The sequence below is a fragment of the Microplitis mediator genome, chromosome 9, assembly GCF_029852145.1.
Source record: "Microplitis mediator isolate UGA2020A chromosome 9, iyMicMedi2.1, whole genome shotgun sequence".
NCBI classification, from domain to species: domain Eukaryota; kingdom Metazoa; phylum Arthropoda; class Insecta; order Hymenoptera; family Braconidae; genus Microplitis; species Microplitis mediator.
In genome coordinates, this window is record NC_079977.1 from 6,432,904 (window position 1) to 6,454,347 (window position 21,444).

General features: G+C 27.2%; 2 protein-coding genes across 3 annotated transcripts; one reads left to right on the forward strand and one right to left on the reverse strand.

The window, feature by feature from the left end:
• Nucleotides 1-189: 189 nt before the first annotated feature.
• Nucleotides 190-20,267, reverse strand: LOC130674449 (solute carrier family 35 member F3-like). Of its 2 annotated transcripts, none has more exons than XM_057479780.1 (12): nucleotides 19,884-20,267; nucleotides 19,599-19,767; nucleotides 17,745-17,980; nucleotides 13,429-13,581; nucleotides 13,006-13,356; nucleotides 12,810-12,938; nucleotides 12,545-12,734; nucleotides 11,149-11,238; nucleotides 10,949-11,078; nucleotides 8,133-8,162; nucleotides 5,740-6,167; nucleotides 190-3,705 (listed from the first exon to the last, which is right to left on the reverse strand). In XM_057479780.1, exons 2-12 carry the CDS (start codon nucleotides 19,729-19,731, stop codon nucleotides 3,653-3,655), a joined length of 1,923 nt encoding a protein of 640 aa, XP_057335763.1. In that variant the 5' UTR covers nucleotides 19,732-19,767; nucleotides 19,884-20,267; the 3' UTR covers nucleotides 190-3,652. The 2 variants fall into 2 exon arrangements, with proteins under 2 accessions (XP_057335763.1, XP_057335762.1); XM_057479779.1 differs by having other exon boundaries at nucleotides 8,133-8,186.
• LOC130674451 (60S ribosomal protein L37a) lies at nucleotides 15,055-15,876 on the forward strand. The gene is made up of 3 exons (XM_057479783.1): nucleotides 15,055-15,144; nucleotides 15,426-15,554; nucleotides 15,686-15,876. The coding sequence occupies exons 1-3, from the start codon at nucleotides 15,142-15,144 to the stop codon at nucleotides 15,830-15,832; spliced, it is 279 nt and encodes a 92-aa protein (XP_057335766.1). The 5' UTR covers nucleotides 15,055-15,141; the 3' UTR covers nucleotides 15,833-15,876.
• Nucleotides 20,268-21,444: the final 1,177 nt, after the last annotated feature.

Below are 21,444 nucleotides of genomic sequence, written 5' to 3' on the forward strand. Positions count from 1 at the left end.
TATTTAAACCAATCATTTTTTGAGCATTCAATATAAATAAATATTTATATTAATGAACATCTTATAAGAAAAAAAACATTAATTTATAATTTATGTATAAATATTTTAATTAAACAATTTGTTTATAATGTAGTATATAATTATTATTTAATTATTCAGATAATAATAAATTTATTAAGTACATATGTATTTATTATTTAATCACAGCTTTATATTATCTTCGACGATAAAGTTTTCATATATTATATATTATATGAGATAAATAATAATAATAATATATATATACATCATATGTTTTATACATATTTTATGATAATGACTAGGGACAAGATTTTTGCATTAATTTTTAAATGAATTATTCAAATGTTTGATATTGCCGCGAAAATATTTGTTTTATCATAAAAGTTATTAAACAAAAGATGTAGGAAATTTAATTTTCTAAAATAAATCTCTCGTATGATTTTTTTAAACGACCAATATTTTCACCGTAATTCCAAAATTAAGTTTCATAGTGAGTGATTCAAATTTTTGATAATTACGAAAATCTTGATTTTGAAATTACAACTTTTTTTTAGTCCTAAGAAAAAATTATAAGAGACATTTTTTTTATAAAATTAAATTTCTTACAACTTTTGTTCAAAAAATTTTTTTATACGACCAATATTTTCACCGTAATTCCAAAATTAAGTTTCATAATGAGTGATTCAAATTTTTGATAATTACGAAAATCTTAATTTTGAAATTACGGCTTTTTTTTAGTCCTAAGAAAAAATTATAAGAAAAATTTTTTTTATAAAATTAAATTTCCTACAACTTTTGTTCAAAAAATTTTTTTATACGACCAATATTTTTGTCGTAATATCAAAAATTTCACGCTATTAATTATTGATTATTATTTTTAAATCAAAGCAAAAATCCTGGCCCTAATAATGACATTTAATCTCCACATCAATGATTACAATTAAATTTTTTTTTTATTCCGTAAAGGATTTAAAATTTGTAAACAATTTTTTATGGAGATTAAATATCAGATTAAATTGACTGACATTTTACAGAATTATTATTATTAAGTACAATAATTGTTATTAAATTGCTAGCTGATAATAATTAAATAAACTAATAAATAATAAAATTTAGACTAAAAAAACCCTGTGGTCTATCCTCGTTTATGAAATTATGTTTGAGGATTAGTTTAATTTATCATATTTTTTTTGCTGACATGCTCATTTGAACACATCGGTTTTATTTTATTTTTTTTCATTTTTTTTTTTTACTACCTACTCGTTTAATTTTTTCTCTTTATTTTTACTAAAAATTGGTACTCTTTTGAAAGACTTTAACTATTTTTGGTAATAAAAAATGTTATTTTTAATTTTTGGCGATTTTTTTTATACGCGCGATCTAAAAAACGTTTCCGAAATTTGAATTTCATTGAACATTGTCTGGATGGTAAAATATTAATTTTTTAAATTAAATAAAAATTATTTGCAAAAGCTTTTAAAATATTTCGTGTAACCAAAAATAATAAAATCCGACAATTAACCAATTTTTCATGTTGACCGAATTTATTTTTGTAATCAAAGATTTTATTATGAAATTACTGTAAAAAATCTACAATTGATTAGGAGTTTACTTTTATTGAAAGGTGTTTTTTGACTCCATTAAAGCTCTTTTTAAATTAACTCCATTTTGTAGTTTAAACAAAAAAAAAACTCCGTATAGTATAAAAACAAACATTTTGTCTTAAGTAAATCAACTTGAATATTAAAATCAATTAATAAAATAAACTCCGAAATGAGGCTGGTAATTAACTCCAAAATCATCTGTGATTTTTTTTTATAGAGAAAATAATTATAAATAAATTTAGAATAATTCAGAGTTCAACTTGACTTTATATTTATTTTTGACTCCTTTTATAACTTTTTTTAAATTAAGGTAAAAGACCCATTACCCGCTCGCTTTTAATTGGAGTGCGATTAAACCACTCAATATAAAAATTGGTAAATGGAATGAAAAATCATTTTTTTTTTTGGCTTTAAATATTAGAATAAAATTTCAATTTTAAAAATAATTTTGATAATTAATTATCATGAATTTTTTAAATAAAGTTATGATGTACCATTACTCGATCAGCACATGTCACTATACTCGCTCGAAGAGAATATCAATTGAACTATGATAAGTTTATTGATTTGAAGAATAATTTGTAATAATATATTGTGTGACAAGGGATGAAATAATACGATTTCAGACCAGGGTAAATTGGCAGCCATCGGTGAGAGCTGTAATATATCACCCGCAGTCTGAAATTGTGTTTCATCTGGAATCACACTCAATATTTTTCATAATTACCTGTATTAGAACTTAAAGTTTCAGTGTCAGCAGCCAGTCAGAAACAAATTAATTTAAGACCATTGGTATGATTAACTATAAGCGTAAGCGTAAATTGTCATTTGCAATTTATAATTAAGTAGAAACTATAAATATTATTTATAATTCACACTAATTTTTATAAAACTTGATCACAAAGTCAGAACTGTCATTTACGTGAATAAAATTAATGGTCTGAAATTGCAATTCAACAAATAAAAAGTATCAGAGTTTAAATTGCGAATGTCTTCAGTCAGCGGGCAGAACCATTATTTCTTCCTAAGGGACGAATCAAATTTGTTTCTGCCTACTGACTGAACACATTCACAATCTACGCGCTTGCTAATATTCATTCGCGGCATTGGAATGAAATTTTAACCATACTTGCGCCGAAAGTTTAAATTCCCGCTTTGTTTAAAGGGAAGAAAGTCATTCTTTCCTTTTACAATTATATGTGATCTGAGGCTTTCTTATTTACTTCCCGAGGAGTGTATACTATTTTTCTCCTCGACGGAGGCGGAAAGCGGCAACTTCGTTTTGCACAGCGAGACGAAAGTTGACGCTTTCCGTCCGGATAGAAGAAAACAAATGTTAAAAATTAGCGCACGCGCCACTTTTCTGATAAACAGAGGCAAAAATTAAAACTTTCTGGTGCAAATCTCGTGAAAAATCGTATATATACCACGGATGGTAAGACGTCCCAATCAGCGTGTTTGCCTTCGGCTCGGGTAGGCAATTCTACACGCGGATTAGAATATCCTACTTTCCTTCCTAGATGTATAATATACCAAAGTTTGTTTCGGTTGGCTATAAAGACACTGAAATTTGAAATTTCAATGCTGGTTTTATAAAAAATAAATTACTTTATTCTTTTATAATGTCAATTGTGACAATTTCAAATAATATAATAGTAAAAAACATTTAATTATAAAAATTGTAACCAATTAAAATAAGCGACTAATAATCCTGATGAGGTTTAAAGTCTTTTACCTTAACTCCAAACTGGAACTCAATTGAAATAATAATATATTTCGGCATTTTATGTATTTCTAAAGTAAATCAACTTGATTTTGAAGTTAATTGATAAAAATTATCTATAAAATGAGTTAAAAAAGCATTAACTCCGTTTAAACTCGACAGATTTTTTACAGTACGGTCGAGATACTTTATCTAATAATTTTATCTCGTAGATAATGATCTCGTCCAATGAATGGAAACAGTCACCTCACTCTTCCAGATGGTGATCTAAGATGCGATTTAATGTAACCCGTACGATAATCAATCACGTCGCGGGCTGTGCCGCCGGGAATCCCGTGCCTGTGTTTCCTACTCCATCTGCAATCAACATAATCTCTTTACACTAATACTTATTCTTTACAGCAACATTTTTTTTTCTTTATTAATTTTTTTTTTTTTTTTTAATTATTATTGCAAGGTCAGCATGCTTATGCTTTTCATTATTGTCAATATATTTATTGTTATTTCTAAATATAATTACACGGAAATTTATCGCTGACAAAAATTATGATTAATAATAAATAAATAAATAAGTAAATAAAAGAAAAAAATAAATTTACACACGTTCATATGCTTCATTCCAGATTGAAATATATATAAAACATTCATGTATATAAATATATAATTAATAATTTATGTTTATTATTTAATTAAAATTTAAATAAAGAGCTTAAAACATATCACTACTTACGAATGCACATGTACATATTTATAAAAATAAATAAATTATTTTTGTCGTTAATTATTCATGAATTATCTCTGATTTATCATATATATATATATACATAGATAATATATATAATAACAAATACTAAGTTAAATATTTAATTAACTATAATTGTAATAATAATTAATTAACTATACAAGGAAGAGGTTTTAACTAAATTTAAATAATTAACTAGCGTTTATCTATTTATTAATTACTTTTTAATAATTTTATTTAAAAAAAAAAATTGTGATTTCAATATTAAAATTATAATTTCTGTATCTTTGATTCAAATTGAGATTTTAAAAACTAAAATTTTTATTTTAAAACTTAAAAGCTCTACTTTCATTTACTTATTATTTACTATCAAAAAAATCCATATGGGAATCCAGCATAGATTCCTACGTTGGTTTTCACATAGCGTTTTCGGATGGATTCCCATATGGTTTCCTAAAGAAATCCAGATTTTCACATGGGTTCCTATGGGAATCCGCATGATGCTAAATCCATATGGGAATTTAGTATGGATTAGGAATCAGGACAATTACAAAAAAAGCGTCACGTTATTGATACCCGAGTCGAAATTTAGAGCCTATATAGGTCCCTCTAGCCCGAAATAGATCCGATTGAGAGCCCTGTAGTCCTCTAGCTCCGACTTTGAGCCCAGAGGTCCGAACATTCACTGAGAGGTCCGATTTTGAACCTTCAAGTCCGAAAATATTAGTCCCGTAACAAATTGCGATTCATTATAATTAAATAATTTATGATGATAAAAAAAATCAAAGATTTTTTAAAATTAATTGTAAGCATTATTTTTTTGACATGCAACGAACTTTATTTATAACAATAGTTAGATAAGCAGGTGGTTAATTAAATTGTAAACCTTTTGTAATTTATTAAAAAAAATTGAACTATTAACAGGATTTGCTATATATTTTGATAATTTTAATTGAAATTAATTTAAGCATTGTAAGTGCAAATAAAATCCGGAGTAACATAGATTATTATTAACCATAATATTAATAATGCTTATGATATTAATAATATGAATATTATTCTTAATATTATTATTATTACAATAAAATAGGGCTTAGAAATTCAAAATAGGACCTAATTTCAATTTTCATCAGGTCCTATATTGAACCCTAAAGTGCTGAAAACGGAAATTTGTAGCACTTGAGGGACCAAAATCGGACCTAATTTAACATAGAAACAGACTCTATTTTGAGCCCTCAAGTCCGAAATAGATTCGACTTTAGAAGGTTCAAAATGGGCTCTAAATTTCGACTTGGGTACCAATACCATAAAAAGCGTATGTGTTTCCATAAATTTTCCTGGAGTATACCAGGAAAAAACTCACACAAATTCGCCTTGGTTTCGACTTAACTGGTCTTACTTAGTCACGATTTAAGACGACCAAGTCTAAGTCAAGTTTAAATTTTGACCCGGGTACTCTTGTCTAAAACCATCTCATTTTATTCCCTGTTACACAATTTACTATTAAATCTCAATAAGAACCCAAGTTACAGACTAAAAAACCTTTTCTTTTTCTTTTCATAATAAATTTATGAATATTTATTAATCCTATAATTATTATCTTTGATTATTAATTTGTTTTTGTGGTAATTCGTTTTATTAAATCATACCTTGTTGATTTTGTGGGCCGACGTGCGAGCGATGGTTGTTAGTAGTGGTTGACTGTATCGAGTTTGAGTTAGGAACGCGATGGTGATGTTGGGTATTATCAGAGGGTGAGGAGATGACAACATTATTATTGTTACTGTTATTGTTATTGTTACTATTATTGTTATTGTTACTGGTATTATTATTATTATTATTATTATTATTGTTATTATTATTATTGTTATGCCGATGTATCAAATTGGTGACAGTTGAATTTGTTGCCGAGTTGGGAAGCAAAGTTTGCCCATCACCCTGGGAGGATGAAACGCCGTAGTTGCGTCGGAAATGCCTCTGCTGGAATGATTGCCTTCGACTCCGATTATTGGTCATCCCACCACCACCACCGCCAACACCCCTGCCACCGGCAACCCCATGTTGTTGCGGATTCGTACTGCATCAACCCCATTTATTTTATCTTTTTTCTCTTACTCAATTATTATTTATTTTTTTTATATTTTTATCACGTTTTTTATCAATTAAATCCTCAATTAAATTATATAAATAAATAATCATCTAATTAAAATAATAATTTAAATAAAATAAATAATGTTTAATTAAAATAATTAAAGCCATGCAACATCAAAAGCCAATGCAGATATTTTATATATATTTATATATTACGTATACAGAGGAATACAACATGCGCCTGGTTACATTATACAATTAATCATCAGTTTATAATATGCATGTGTTACAAACGATTCACCTGGGAAATTTAAGGGTAATATTAATTTATCTACTACATGAGATTAAAAGCAACCAATTTAATGTGTGATAAATTTATTTTTTAAAAAATTTATCAAATTTATTGAGCAAAAATATTTTTTATAGGATATGACAAAGTATAATCTTAGACAGTGACCCCCATTAAAAAAAAACATTATTTTGAAATGTCATAACCGTAGAAAGCGTTTGGAAAAGATCTAGATTTAGCTCGTGGTCAAATATAGTAAAGGCGCGATAATTTTGAAATTTAAAAAACATTTTTTTTTATAAAAAATAAAGGAAATTGCAAAAAAAGAGACTTATTGGTTTTAATTTAATTTGGTACATATACTGTGAAAAATTACCAACAAATTTTACTACGGGTGCATAGTAACACCGGACTATAAGAAAACTGATTCAAAATTTACAAGTGTGCCATAATAAACGTAAGCGCATAGGCCACAATTGTTTAGTCTGTGCATACGTTTACTATGGGACACTTGTAAATTTTGAATCAGTTTTCTTATAGTTCCGGTGTTATTATGCACCCATAGAAAAATTTATGGGGAATTTTTCACAGTGAAGTCAGGCTGAATTTTTGTTTTTTAAATTATAATTTAAAATGTAAAAAATTAGCGGAGTGAAAGCAGAGTGAATGCGGAGCAGATGATTGTTTATATATTTAATTCTTTCGAAGTGAAATTCACTTCTAAAAGATGTTTATTTTAATATTAAAACTTTGAATCAGTGAATGCAGATTAAAATAAAATCCAGATCACTCCGAAATATGTTAGCGTTTTCCGAGTATAGATTCAAGCGAAAGAAATACTTTTTACTATATGAAACTGTAATAATGAAATTTTTTTTTTCTCAGGAAATATAACTTGAAGGATTTGTAGGAAAAATTACAGTGTGAGATTGTAATTTTTAGAATAAAATTTAAAATTATAAAATCTGTTTACTACAGAGAGCTGGACAACATTGAGTTTGAAACTGTAATATTTGTTATGCCTGGATAAAAATGTAATTTTTACAGTTTCAGAGTCGCAGCGCTTTACTACTATACGAAACTGTATACAGTTTTTATTATAATAAATACTCAAATATCCCTGGTGGAAATTTTTCAGAATTTTCTCTGAAAAACTCAGTTCCAAAGTTCTAAAGACTTTTTCAGAGTTTTGCCAGAGAAAAGTCCGAAAAATTTCCACCAGGGATGAGTTCAATTTTTTAACTGCTCTTTTTCCGTGTACTCAGCTGAAAAAAAACTCCCTATTTACTCCGTATGCAGAGTGATTTTTTTTTAAACTCCAGAAGTTCGAGTGATCCGTAATCACTCCGAATTCACTCCTAATTTTTTATAGAATATTAGTCGAAATTTATTTTATAAATTCCGTTGAACTACTAACTGATAATGACTAATTTATTTTTTAAATCTAGATAAAAAAATTCGAGCCGTTTTTTTCTGGTTACCGCTTTGATTTTTAATAAAAATACGATTCTAACATTTCAGAGACATTTAATTCTTTTTTTCTTTATTATAAATGGGAGGCCACTCAATCAGATTGTTCTTAATGATTTAATTTAAAGAAATACCAGGTCAAACACTTAATATCACCGATAAATGAAGATATATGATGAATTATTTTCTTACCTTGCGCTGTGACTCATGTTGACTACGTTTCTGTAACAGCATATAATATGGATCCTGATTGTTTCGAAGCGAGTTTTTATAATTTATAACGTGTATTCAAGTTATTTTTCTTTAGTTTTTTTTATATATATCATTTATTACTTCAATATTTTAAATTACTAGTTTAATTAAGGTAAAGGTATAAATATTTTTTTTTTAATACTTCAAGTTATTGATAAAAAAAATTTTTTTTATTAGAAATTAATTTAAAATTCCGGTTTTTACTGAAGGGTTATTTACTTTTTTTTTTTATTAACTACTGTGCAAGGTAAACATTTTCATAACTTTTTAGTAAACTACTGGTAGTACTTTTTAAGGTAACGATTATTTAATTAGGAGTTTTTTAAAATTAGGTCGGTAGTAAAAAAAATGTTTAGTGTTATTATCTACGAGAGTAATTGGTATTTAGTATAAATATTTTCTTAATAAATTTTTAATATTTCCCAAAGAAATAACAATAATTAATGTTTTTATTTAAATACATAATATATAAATACTGAAGCATTCAATTGTATGGAATAAATTCGAAAGATAAGAGGCCGTTCGTAAAATACGACACTCAAAATTTTACCTTTTTAGACCGCCCCCCTCGTCACATTTTCTGCGATCCCCTTATCAATATTGTGGAAATTTACGAAAATATATGCATAGAAATATTTATATATTTTCAAATATGAAACGAATGACTTTCTAACGTAACAAAAAAAAATTTTTTTCAAACCAAGAGAAAAATTTGCAAAAATGTTGAATGAATTGCAAATGTCACGTTTTTCCAGATCCCCCGACCCCATTGTTACAGGGTGACTGTCTCTTTCTTATCATGCAATAATTTTTGTACGTGAGAAATTTTTTCTGAGAAATTATCGCGGGTAAAAAAAGAAGGAGAACTTTGTCACAGTAAGCGACACCCCTTCCACCCTTAAAAGTGCGAGCGTATTTTATGAACGGCCTCTAAACATATTTGTCTGAAACTTAAATACTTTTATTTTTTTTTAACTATTATAATTATAAATATAGAAATCTTTCAACTGCTGAAGACTCGTTACTAGTTTTTTTAGTCTGTTTTGTTTTAAATTCTTAAAAATTCTTCCGGATAAAGCATTAACAAGCTTTTAGATTATTAAATATTTATAACAAATACCAATGCCTTTAATATCAATAGCAAACTATTTTTTTTTTTAAGGGCATTCTCAGACAGTACTCCCACTTTTTAAAAATTTTCAATGACTTACCTGTCAGTCGGTATTAAAATCTTATTAATTAATTTCAAAAAATTAAAACCTTAATTGAAAAAAGGACAACGTAGGAGCAATTTCGCCGAGATATAGATTTTTAAAAAAATTACTTGCAGTTGTTATCAATTAGGAGTTAAACAAAATTTGTTAAATAAATTTTAGCCAACAAAATTTGAAAATTCTAATTATAAAATTGATATGAAGATCTTACTAAAATTTATTTAACAAATTTCGTTTAACTTCTAATTCCCAATAGATACTTTGGCTTGAAATTGACAGTAATTTGACAATTTAAATTACCGAAATTTGCTGCCCGAATTTGCCGACAATTAGATAGCAAAAGTTGGAAAGAAAAATTTGCGGTTAATTTTTCCTCAATGTAGAGGTAACTTTTTTTACTAAAAAAAAAACCCTAATAAAAGTTGCCTTGAATTTTTCGTCAAATGTCAGTCAACTTTGAGCTTTTCTGTTTTTGACGACAATTTTTATACAACTTTTCCAGTGAATTTGCATTCTAATTAGGGTAGTAAATTTACGTCAAATTGTATATAAGTTGTATACAAATTGTCATCAAAAACGGAAAAACTCGAAGTTGACGGACATTTGACGAAAAACTCAAGAAAACTTTTGTAAAGCAAACTGTGCTATAAAGGTTGATAACAACTGGAAGTAATTTTTTCAAAATCTATATCTCGGCGAAACTGCCACCACGTTTTCCTTTTTTTAGTAAATGCTTCAATTTTCTTTTAATCAATTGATACATTTTGATACGCTTGTGACAATTGAAAGTAATTGAAAATTTTTAAAAAGTGGGGGGAGGGGCACTGCCTGAGAATGACCTTAACCGTAGCCTATTAAATTTAAAAATACCCTCAGACCTAGTAATTTATTCCGCATTTTATTTAATTATGCGATAAAGCTGCAGTGCATATTTATGCCTGTGATTTTAAATTCGTGTTCAAAATTTAAAATAATTAAATGAAATATTTTTAATTAAAACCATGATGAGTCTTATTTATTATTATTGTTATTAAATAATTAAAAAAATAAGTTATAAATATTTAAAAAGGGAAAGAAGAGAAAGAATAAAAAAAGTAAGTATTAAATAAACTGTGTAAATAAGGCAATCAAGCAAAAACCTAAGTGACTTATATATTTATTACTACGCGTTGCTTCTAATATATTTGTGCAATCAAATTTTTATTATTAGTAATTTTAATTAAAATATATTTATATTTTTTTTGAGAATTTTTAAAAACCGTCTGTACATATATAAGTACAAAAATAAATACCTAAATAATATCAAATTAAATATATAAATATATATATATATATATATATATATATATATATATATATATATATATATATATATATATATATATATACATATATACTCATATAAATATATTTATAATAAATTCTAGTTTATTAAAACTAAAAGCTAAAAAAGATAAATCAGAGTGAAAAAAATAAAACTAAATCTGCATACCACAATTATTGTTGCGTTAAAAAATTATTTGAATAAAAAAAAATACATACCGTAGTAGCCGCGTTATGTAGTCAGGCCAGTTGTCAGGAAACATGACGAGAAAAAATCCTACTGATATTAATATCATTCCCGCTAGTTTCATACCTACAAAGTGCGCGCCGTAAAGTACAACGTCCAGTGCTAAAATTTTATCAAATAATGTATCAATTAAATTTAATTAAATTCAATTATTGGTTTTTGAATTTATTACCTGCTGACACTGGTACGGCTGTTATTAATCCCAGAGTGATAAATAAATCATATGTTAATGCAATACTAAAATTAGCCAGCATATTTGCAACTGTAAATAATTAATTTTATCAGTATAATTTTTTAAAATTGAAACCGGTAATTTTTAAATTAAGTACCCGTGTAAAAAAAATTTTCGTTCATTATGAATTTAGATCTGAATTTCATGACGAAACTCAGAACGTGACAAAAATATGACTTTCATCATGAATTCACTCCAACTTTTAGTCTAGTAAATCAGTACCAATTATAAAATTAATTTATTACGTCTTTGAATTGGATTAAGATGACTTCGATAGAAACTTGACTGAATTTTTACTGAATTAAATCTTTTGTCAAATTTATCGATTCAGATATTACCAATAAACTTCTTCCATCAAGTACTTGATTTACGTAAATCAGTTTCGACTGTAAAATTAAATTAGTGAATGAACTTCGGATCACTTGGATTTTAAATTTTAGTCATAATTTTGACGTGATTAAAGTTCTTGATACAAATTCATGATGAAAGTCATATTTGTGTCACGATCTGAGTTTCGAGATGAAATTTGTATTTAAATTCATTATGAACAATAATTTTTTTACACGGGTAGTAGTCTGGTAACTCGGATTGAAAAATCGAAAAATTTTTTTTGCTTAACTCGAAAATACAATATTGAGAATATACTGTGAAAATTTCAAACTGAAATTCGAAATAGGAACGGAGTTACAACGAGTTTTCGAGAGCGCCTCATAGTTACGCGCCAAAAATTACTGAAACTTTAAACGCGTTTATCTCGAAACAACGTTTCTACGGTCAGCCCGGGTCGTAACTTTTCTTCTATTCAACCTATTGGTCTGAAACTTAAACTGGTTACTCTACACACTTGTAGTTTTCGTCGGAACTAGGATTAATTTTTTTCACCCCTAACTTTCCATTTTACAACCTTTTTATGCAAAAAAAAAATGACTTTTTTTTTCAAAATCCGGCATTTTGTTATTTTTCGATAAAATTTAATAATCCTAATTCCGACGAGAATGACATGTCTATAGATTGAGACTAATCAAGAATTTTTAATTTCGGATGTCCTCAAGAGTCAATATCACCCGGGCCATCCCCCGCTTTTTTTTGAGGCGTCAACTTCAAGCGACAATAAAAATAATAATAAATTATTTAATTTCCTCAAACAAATTTTTTTTTGTTACCTTAAGATGTAAATAAAAACATATTAAAAATGCAAAACTTTTCATTTGTTCCTTCTAAAAAAAATAAAGGTCCCTAAAAAAAAAGCATGAAAAACCGCGCGAGTTACCAGACTACTACCGTAAGGAAATTGTATCAAAAAATTGTGTATTTAGAAAAAATATAATTAATTTACCCAAGTGAAGTATACTAGCTGAAAGTAATGCAGCCCAAGGTAATCGTGCCCAATGAACACTTTCAACTCCAGAAAAATAGAGAGCTAAACAAACTGGCCATAGTAATGCCGCATTACACAAACCAATTAATGTAAAAAATATCGATACTTGTCCAAATGTTGTTTCCCCAATAACTTTTTTAAATAAAACCTGTAAAAATAATCTTAATTATACGTATCAGTTTACTTTTAAATATAATATTTATCAATGAATAAAAAAATGAACCTTATAAACTGCAGAACCAGCAGCAGCAGAAGCCGCTAAAACAACACCCCCAAGTGTTGGACTTCCGGTAATACCATCCATGTATGCTAATAATGCAATTCCTGTATCGCAAAGTATCACAGCGACGATCTACAAAAAAAAAATTATTTTAATTTAAATTACTCATATTTATTTCTTAAAATTATTGCTAATTTACCCTGACTCCGACAAATTGTTCATGTAAAATAACCCAAGATAAAAGATAAACACAGGATACGTTAGTTGCAAACAATGCCATGACGTCAGTAGCAAGAAGAATACGTAATGAGTGGATATACATGTAATTAGTTGCGACCCAGAGTCCACAAAAAAAACTGCAGCGCGTTAAAAAACGCCCGCCTGTTAATCCTTTGTCGCGGAATCCACGTAAGCTCTCGGCAATTATTTCTGTTGGGTTTGTGCACTTGGACCTCACTATCTGGCAGATAAAGTACACAGGAAAATATAGCACGGCCCAGTTTGTGCAGAACCACGTGGTGAAAAAAGGCGCATTGTAGGGAAGAACGATCTGCGATTTTTTTATTTTAAATATTTTTTTTTAAATTTATTAGTTTGAAAAATTAACGCAGGCTTAACTTACGGGTTGGTGATAAAGTTCACTAGTTACATTATCCGATGATTCAATATGATTTGTAATTATGTCTGGTTTATGAAAGTATAAATATTTAATACAGTGGGTTGCTCCGACCCAACTGGCTGTTACACATACGGTTACACAAACTCCAAAATAAATCTATAACAAATAAAATAATAAAATTGCAGTAGATAAAAATGTATATCAATGATTGTGTACAGTGGACAAAATAATATTTTCTTACACCGTAAAGAATTTGCGGAGTGAACGCGAATTGAATCAGGAGTAAATGCGAAGCGAATGACTTTTTATTTATTTAATCTTCTCGGAATGAAATTTACTCCGAAGGGGAGTTTATTTTGAGGGGGGCCACTAGTGTGACCGCCTGAAAAAACGATGATTTTTGGGAATTTTTTTAAAGAAAACTACTGCATGGAATATTTTAATGTTTTAAGGGCATATTTGTAGATATATAATGAATTCAAGATCAAATTTTTGGACCAAAAAATTCAAAATTCACCGAGTTATTCACAATCTCCCAAGGCTCCAAAAAAAAGTCCCCCCACTGTTGCAGTTATAGTGACCCTCGCAGTGCATGAATTAAAAAAACCAACAAGTTCATTAAACTAGAAAAGTATTTTCCGTACCATGACCCTCGGGGTCACGGAGTTTTTAAAAAAAATTTCAAATTTCGCGCGAAAATTTAATGATTTTTGGCCTGCCAAAATTACATTTTTGGTTCGAACAAAAAACTGGAAGTTCACGGTACGTAGAAACATATATAAAAGAAACTACAATTCAAATCAAATCGATCGGATGATTTGTCTTCGAGTCATAGATGCAGCAATTTTGAAAAATGTATTTTTGAGAACTGATAAGCGGCTACTCTTCAGATGCCTGTAACTCAAAAAAACTATTCGAGATGTGCTATTTTTGAAGCTGCAAACTATCGAAATATGCAAAAAAAAAAAAAAAATGAATTGATTTGTCAAAATTTCACATTAGTGGTTCCCCTCAATTTTAAAACTCCGAATGCGGATTTAAATAAAATCCAGACTCCAAAATCACTCAGTTGAAAAGACAAACTACGCATGCGGAGTGATTTTTTTTAAAAACTCCAAGTGATGGAGTGAATTCGAATTCAAATGAAATCCTTAATCACTCCGAATTTTTACAGTGTACGTAATAAATCAATAACAATTACATTATTAATTTCATATCTAAGACAAAGAATCATTTTCTTGGCAGAGGGAAATTGAAATTTATTTACACTATTCCAAAAAAAAAAAAGATTGCGATATTAAATTATGATAGTAAAGTTAGCGGACAACTGACTATTTCTAAAACTTTTGAAATAATAAATTGAAATTTTTATAAAATAAAAATAAAAAAATACATGTTTAGACAATTCAAAATTTAATACATGCATTTTTTTAAATTTTATTATTTTGATTATTTAATTTTTTTATATGTAATTAAAAAATTGCCGTATGTCTGCTACATTTACACTCGTATTAAATTATGTACTAAATAATTATCAATACTCATGAATTTGAAAAAAAATAATTTGAAATAAACGTAGGCAAAGTAGAAAATTCAAAAAAAGAATCATTCAGCGCCATCTCAATTTGACTACACAAAATCCATGTCAGCCAGCACCAAGCTCTTTTCAATTCTTTTTCGTGTTCTCTTCGTGCGAGGCCAACAAATTTCTTAAAAATGGTAAGAAATTTCACCAATAATTAATATTTTTCCCATAAATAATTACGAAAATATCTTTTTAAAACTCCCATTAAACAAATTTTCAATTTACCTCAAATTAAATTCTCTTAAATACTTTTTTTTTCGCACCACGTTTTTATTTCCTTACATATGAGGTTATGTTCCGCGATCCTCATATTAAATATTGATTGCTTGACTACATATATATATTTATATATGACTTTTAATAAAAATTATTTAATTAAATTACTTATTAATGAATTTTATTTTTATTTTTTTAGGCAAAGCGTACAAAGAAGGTTGGAATCACCGGGAAATACGGTACCCGTTATGGTGCCTCCCTCAGGAAAATGGTTAAAAAAATGGAAATTACCCAGCACAGTAAATACACATGTACATTCTGTGGCAAGGTACTTTTTACTTTACATTTTTTTACATAAAAAATATCAATAATTGTTATTTTTTATTATTTTTATTTGACTGCTCGGTTTTCAAATTTGACTGGTCATTTAAATAAAACGAATTAATTAAAATGTTACAGGACGCAATGAAACGTAGTGTCGTTGGTATTTGGTCATGCAAAAGGTGCAAAAGAACTGTTGCCGGAGGTGCTTGGGTCTATTCAACAACCGCAGCTGCTTCTGTCAGATCGGCAGTCAGAAGATTGCGTGAAGTTAAAGAACAATAAGTTCTCTTTAATTAAATAAAAATTTATTCAATAAATTGAAATAATGTCTAGTTATTTCTAAACAAATCCTTTAAATTAATTAATTAGTTGTTTACTTTTTTTTTTTTAAACTTCAATTGTTAACTTGGAACTCAATATTACAGAAATTTAGAGTCTATTTATGACAGCCCGAGTATAAGTATTACTTTTTTAAATTACAATAGTAATAGAATGGATTTGTTTATTTGACATGATACTGAAGTTAGCAGACGTCTGACAGTTTTTGAATTTTGCACGCCTCGGAATTTTTAAAAACGATTAACTATAAAAAAAAAATATTTTGAAAAATTGCACTTATAGTTTATTGAATTAACTACATGTGTAGATTTTTGTTTTTTTTTTTTTTTTGTAATTTATTTGTTGAAAAAAAAAAATCGTAAAATTTTTAACTGTCTGCTAACTTCAGGATCGTTCATATGACACGGAAAATTTTTTTAATAAATCGATAGTGTCATGATTTAAACTTGAAAATTTTTTACTACATATATATATATGATTGATGTAAAGAATATTTTTTATGAAAACTCTGATTTAAAACAATTTGAATCGACTAATATATAGATACACTTAGCTTGAATTAAATCATTTTTCTTAATCAGGGAAATCAGCCGAATTTCGCAAAATTTATATCAAAAAGTTAAACTTATATTTTATTTTTTTTTTATTAAGTTTATTACTAATCCTTAAATTTCACATTAATGATAAAAATTAAAAATAAATTTGTTTGGAAATTAGCAATTGATGTTTTTTAAAGTAAGGCAAGAGACCCAGTACCCGATCAGGGAACTAGTACCCGATTACTCATGTATTTGTATTCTATATCTACCAAATTTAGTAAATATAGATGTACAAATACACGGAGTGATAGGATACAAGTTCCCTGATCGGGTTCTAGGTCATTTATCTTAAATCGATAGTTTTTAAGTAAAAGTTATTCATTTAAAATAATCAATCCATCTTAGCTGCCGAGTGATATGTTTAAAATTTTCATTATTGAAGCATACGAAAATCATTATCTCTTATAAGTCTTTTTGATTTCATAATCTTAATCATGGAACACTTAAAAAAAAATCAACGCTAAAATTTTTTTATTATTGTCATCTAACTCTGTCTTGTAGGTTTTTTTCCTTCAATGTTTCAACAATGGAACGATACAAAAAAATTAATTGGATTTTTCGGGTTTAGTAAAGAGATGATCATTACTTTTAAAACAAATTTGGTATTTAATTAGGAAATATTCAAAAATTTGGAAGATAAAAAAATCAAGTCAGTAAGTGAACATTTTTAGCGCGAAATTTAAATATATTTAGAATTATTCAGAACATTTAGAGTATAGTACTAATTATCGTATAGAAATTTCTGAAATAATGAAAATACACAAATTCAATTTAAGATTTTTCTAAAGGTATCAAATTTAATTAGAGACTAAGTAACGTTCTAATTATTCTTTTTTTTCACCTTTTCAAATTATTTAAATATATACAAGTCATTCAAAACTTATTAATTAATTAATAAAAATAGTTCTGATTGTAATTTAAAGTTTAAGTGAATTTAGGGAACAATTTACGTAATTTCGAAATTTGTTAATTTTTCTTTTAAAATAATTAAAAAACTAGAATTAATTAAAATTATATTAATTATTAACTTAATTGTAGAATTAAAATTACAATCAAATTTTTAAAACCAATATCTGATACATGATAACATTTTTTGATCAACAAGATTTTTCATTGCCAGTAAAAAATTAAAACTTTAGTGTTATTGACAACTCTAGTTAAAAATAAAATTTAAAAGAAAGTAATTTCCCATAGCCAACAATGAGTACGAGAGTAATTAAAAAATAACATAAATGAAAACAAAGAGCAAGACAAACCTTTTTAGCAGATTGAGCACAACAAGAGTCAAAGCATCTTACAACAGAGTGTCGTCTAGTTTGATAATTAACGTTTGAGCTAGTGTGACTGGGTTGATTGTGCCCTTGACCACCGCCTGCACTCCCACCTCCACTGCTGACATCTCGTATTCCAAGCCCGCTGGCAGTTGTCTCCAGTGACCTACAACTTGATGCTGAATCGCATCCCCCCGTGACACTGCATCCCTGTGGGTCTCCTGCAACAAATTAACTCATCGATATTTACTCATCTTACAGCAAACAAACCAACCATACATGCCGTGGGAATTAATCACCGTTTATTATTGACTTGCAAATTTAAAACATTCAATGTTGAATATTAAGTTGATACTTTTTTTGAATCTAAAACTATGCCCGGGAAAAAATGAATTTTTAGAATTCGATTCATTTAAATTTATGAAATTTTAATTTGCAAACAAAAAAAATTATGTGCAAAATTTGTATTTAATTTTATGCAATTGGCGGAAACAAAAATTTATAAAATTTTGCGAAATATTAATTCGCTAACAAAAAAAATGAATTTATAAAATTTCATACACAGAAAAAAAAAATTTCTTGGTGCAGAAAATTTTTACTCGTCCCAAAAAAATTTTTGCATTAGAAATTGAAGAAAAAAAATTTTGGAGTTGAAAAGATTTCTTACATTGAATTTTTTCTAGTCCAAGAAAATTTTTGTCTTTAATTCGTAATGCAAAATATTTCGTGCGACAAAAAATTTTTTTGTTTCTGTGTATAATTTTAGTTTGCTAGCGAAGAAAATATTCCATAAAATTTCAATTTCCAAACGAAAATAATTATTTTATAAATTTTTGTTCAACCATTTTCTGTATGAAATTTTATAAAATTGAACGAACATTAAATCAAATATTCTGTAAATTTTCAAAATGTCAAAGAAAGAGATGTCGCAACGTGACACATTTTCGAACATTCAATGTTTCAATTTTTTTTCGCTTAGAAAACGGCAAAAATTTTGTTGTATTTCGTCAAATCATTTTTGAATTTTTAGTTTGTAAAATTTTCAATGATCTCAGTTAGCAGACAATTAACAATTTTCGTATTTTCTTTTCAACAAATCAATGGCTAATAAAAAAAAACTAAAAATATGCACATGTAGAAAATTAACAAAATTACAGGTGCAATTTTTCAAATATTTCTTTTTTTTTCAATTTATAATTTAAAAAAAAAATCAAAAATTATTAGACATCGACTAACCAGTATCATAAATTTTCCGGTTCTTTCATTGCAAAAGGTACGAAAATTTTTCAAATTTTAAATTTCTAAGTTACAACAGACTTCTACTCTCCCAATATCAAAGGGACAAGATTTTTGCCTTATTTTTTAAATTAATAGTTCAAATTTTTGATATGACGGGGAAAATATCGGTCTTAGTAAAAAAGTTTTCGAACAAAAGTTGTAGTAAATTTAATTTTCTAAAAAAAATGTCTTATATGATTTTCTTATATGATCAATATTTTCACCGTAATTCTCAAAGTAAGATTCATAATGAATTAATGAATGATTCAAAATTTTGTTAATTATGAAAATCTTAATTTGGAAATTACGGCTTTCTTATTAGTCCTAAGAAAAAATTATAAGAGACATTTTTTTTAGAAAATTAAATTTCCTACAACTTTTATTTGAAAACTTTTTTCATAAGACCAATATTTTCCCCGTAGTATCAAAAATTTCACACCACTAATTATTAATTATTTTTAAATTAACGCAAAAATCCTGGCCCTAGTTATGATGAATTTTTTTGCTTCAAATATTTTTTTACCCACATTTATTAGTAATAAATAAAAATAAATAAATTACCTGTATCAACAACAACATGTCCAGGACTAGCATATGGTGCATGTGGACTTTGTTCATCATTTAAAATAATACTCGGAGCTCTAGACCTTCTTGGATGAAAAATAGTTGATACTTCAGCGTTACTACTATCCATTACTTAAATTTAAATAATTCAAATTTTCAAATGAAACTAAAAATAAAATAATAACAATAATTACATCAACAACAAAACCTTCAATTGATTTTGTTTATAAATAAATAATAGCATTGTAAAGACTTAAAACTTAACAAAATAAATATATTTACTTTATTCATATCCATGTTAACATTGACACATTATCATTATTATTTTAATTTAATTAGTAAGTCTTCTTATCAAGGTCTTCAAGGGCATAAACCTTTAATTATATTTATAAATATATTATTTTTGTACTCGATATTTGACCCACTTGAGTATTCAATCAAAAATCTCGATTATTAAACAGATTCAAATTTTAAATGTATGATAATTTAAATGATTACTCGGTTTATCAATTAAAATTGATTAATTAAGCGATGATTTATAGATGATTGAAGACTGGAGATGCAAAAAATGAAAGATAATAAAAATAAATGTACGTGGATTAAAATACGCGATACTGTCACATGCTCGTGAGCTTCAAAAGCTCCAACGTGCCATTGATTACTGGATAGGGAGGACTACGAATTGTCGTAAGACCTGGGGATCTGTCGTTTTGCTGAAAGCTCTAACGCTTGCGCGAGTTCTGACTGAATGTATATACATATATGTATGTATATTACAATTAATATGAGATTTTATTTATATATATATAATATATTTGTTGATTTTAGAGTAAGTTTGCTGGATCAAGTGGACGTGTCATGGTTTTAATGCCAGTTTGAGGTTTTTAAATCTTGCACGCGATATACATTTACATTTGCGTGTGCTCATAAATATATAAATATATATAGTATATGTAAGAAGTAATGATGATGATAATATAATGAAAATAATATTTTTTAAATTATTTTATTTAGCGAAGGTCAATGTGAATATTTTTCATGTTTTTACAGTAAATACCTACGAGAGGTCTCATAAGATCGTGCTTTTGATATTCAAATGCTGAATGAAAAATATAATTATAAAATTAAAGCTCTTGGTTATATTTTAGTATAAAAAAGCTGAATAGTTTTTTTGTATAAAAGAATTTATTTGTATGACAGCTTTAGTTATTTTTTAAAAGCTCTTTTTATTCAAAAACGTTTTCGCGGTCTTTATTTTTACTCTTTAGTATATTTATTAAATGATAAAATTCAAATAATTTTTTTTGTTTAATTTCAAGTACGGCTTGAAATGAGAAAGAAAATTGTCAACATTTATCTAATGATTGCTGAGCGTTTATTTGCTTGGATTGGAAGGAGAAATATTTTGAAAGTTTAAGTAGTTATTCAAAAAATTACAAGTTTTTTTTCGCGCTTTAAATTTTGGACAAAAAAAAAAATCTTGTACTTTTTTTAAAAACTGAATATTTATTGCGATATTTAAATTTTAATTAATACTCTTCAGTGATGAGACCCATTTTGGAATGTAACTCGGTCATCTAGACACTCTGTACTGAAACACTGGTTACTAAGCTCGAAAAAATCCAAGGAAGGTGCTGTAAATTTTTACAATACTTGTGACGACAGAAAGGCCTCAATTGAGACACTTGCGCTGTATATGATTACCTCCAAATTAACTATCTAGCGAAAATAAGGCAAGTTAACATCTCGTTTTTCTATAAAGTGATCAATGGTTACATTGACTCACTAGAAATACTTTAATACTTTGTCTATCTCAAAACAGGACTTAGACGTAGCCGGATGT

Coding starts and splice junctions, on each gene's coding strand:
- LOC130674451 (XM_057479783.1), top strand. Junction 15,555..15,685: donor CATGTACATTCTGTGGCAAG/GTACTTTTTACT, acceptor AAAATGTTACAG/GACGCAATGAAACGTAGTGT.
- LOC130674449 (XM_057479779.1), bottom strand. CDS start 19,731: ATGGATAGTAGTAACGCTGAAGTATCAACTATTTTTCATCCAAGAAGG. Junction 13,357..13,428: donor GTGAACTTTATCACCAACCC/GTAAGTTAAGCC, acceptor AAAAAATCGCAG/ATCGTTCTTCCCTACAATGC. Junction 3,706..5,739: donor CGGCCCACAAAATCAACAAG/GTATGATTTAAT, acceptor TGTTGATTGCAG/ATGGAGTAGGAAACACAGGC.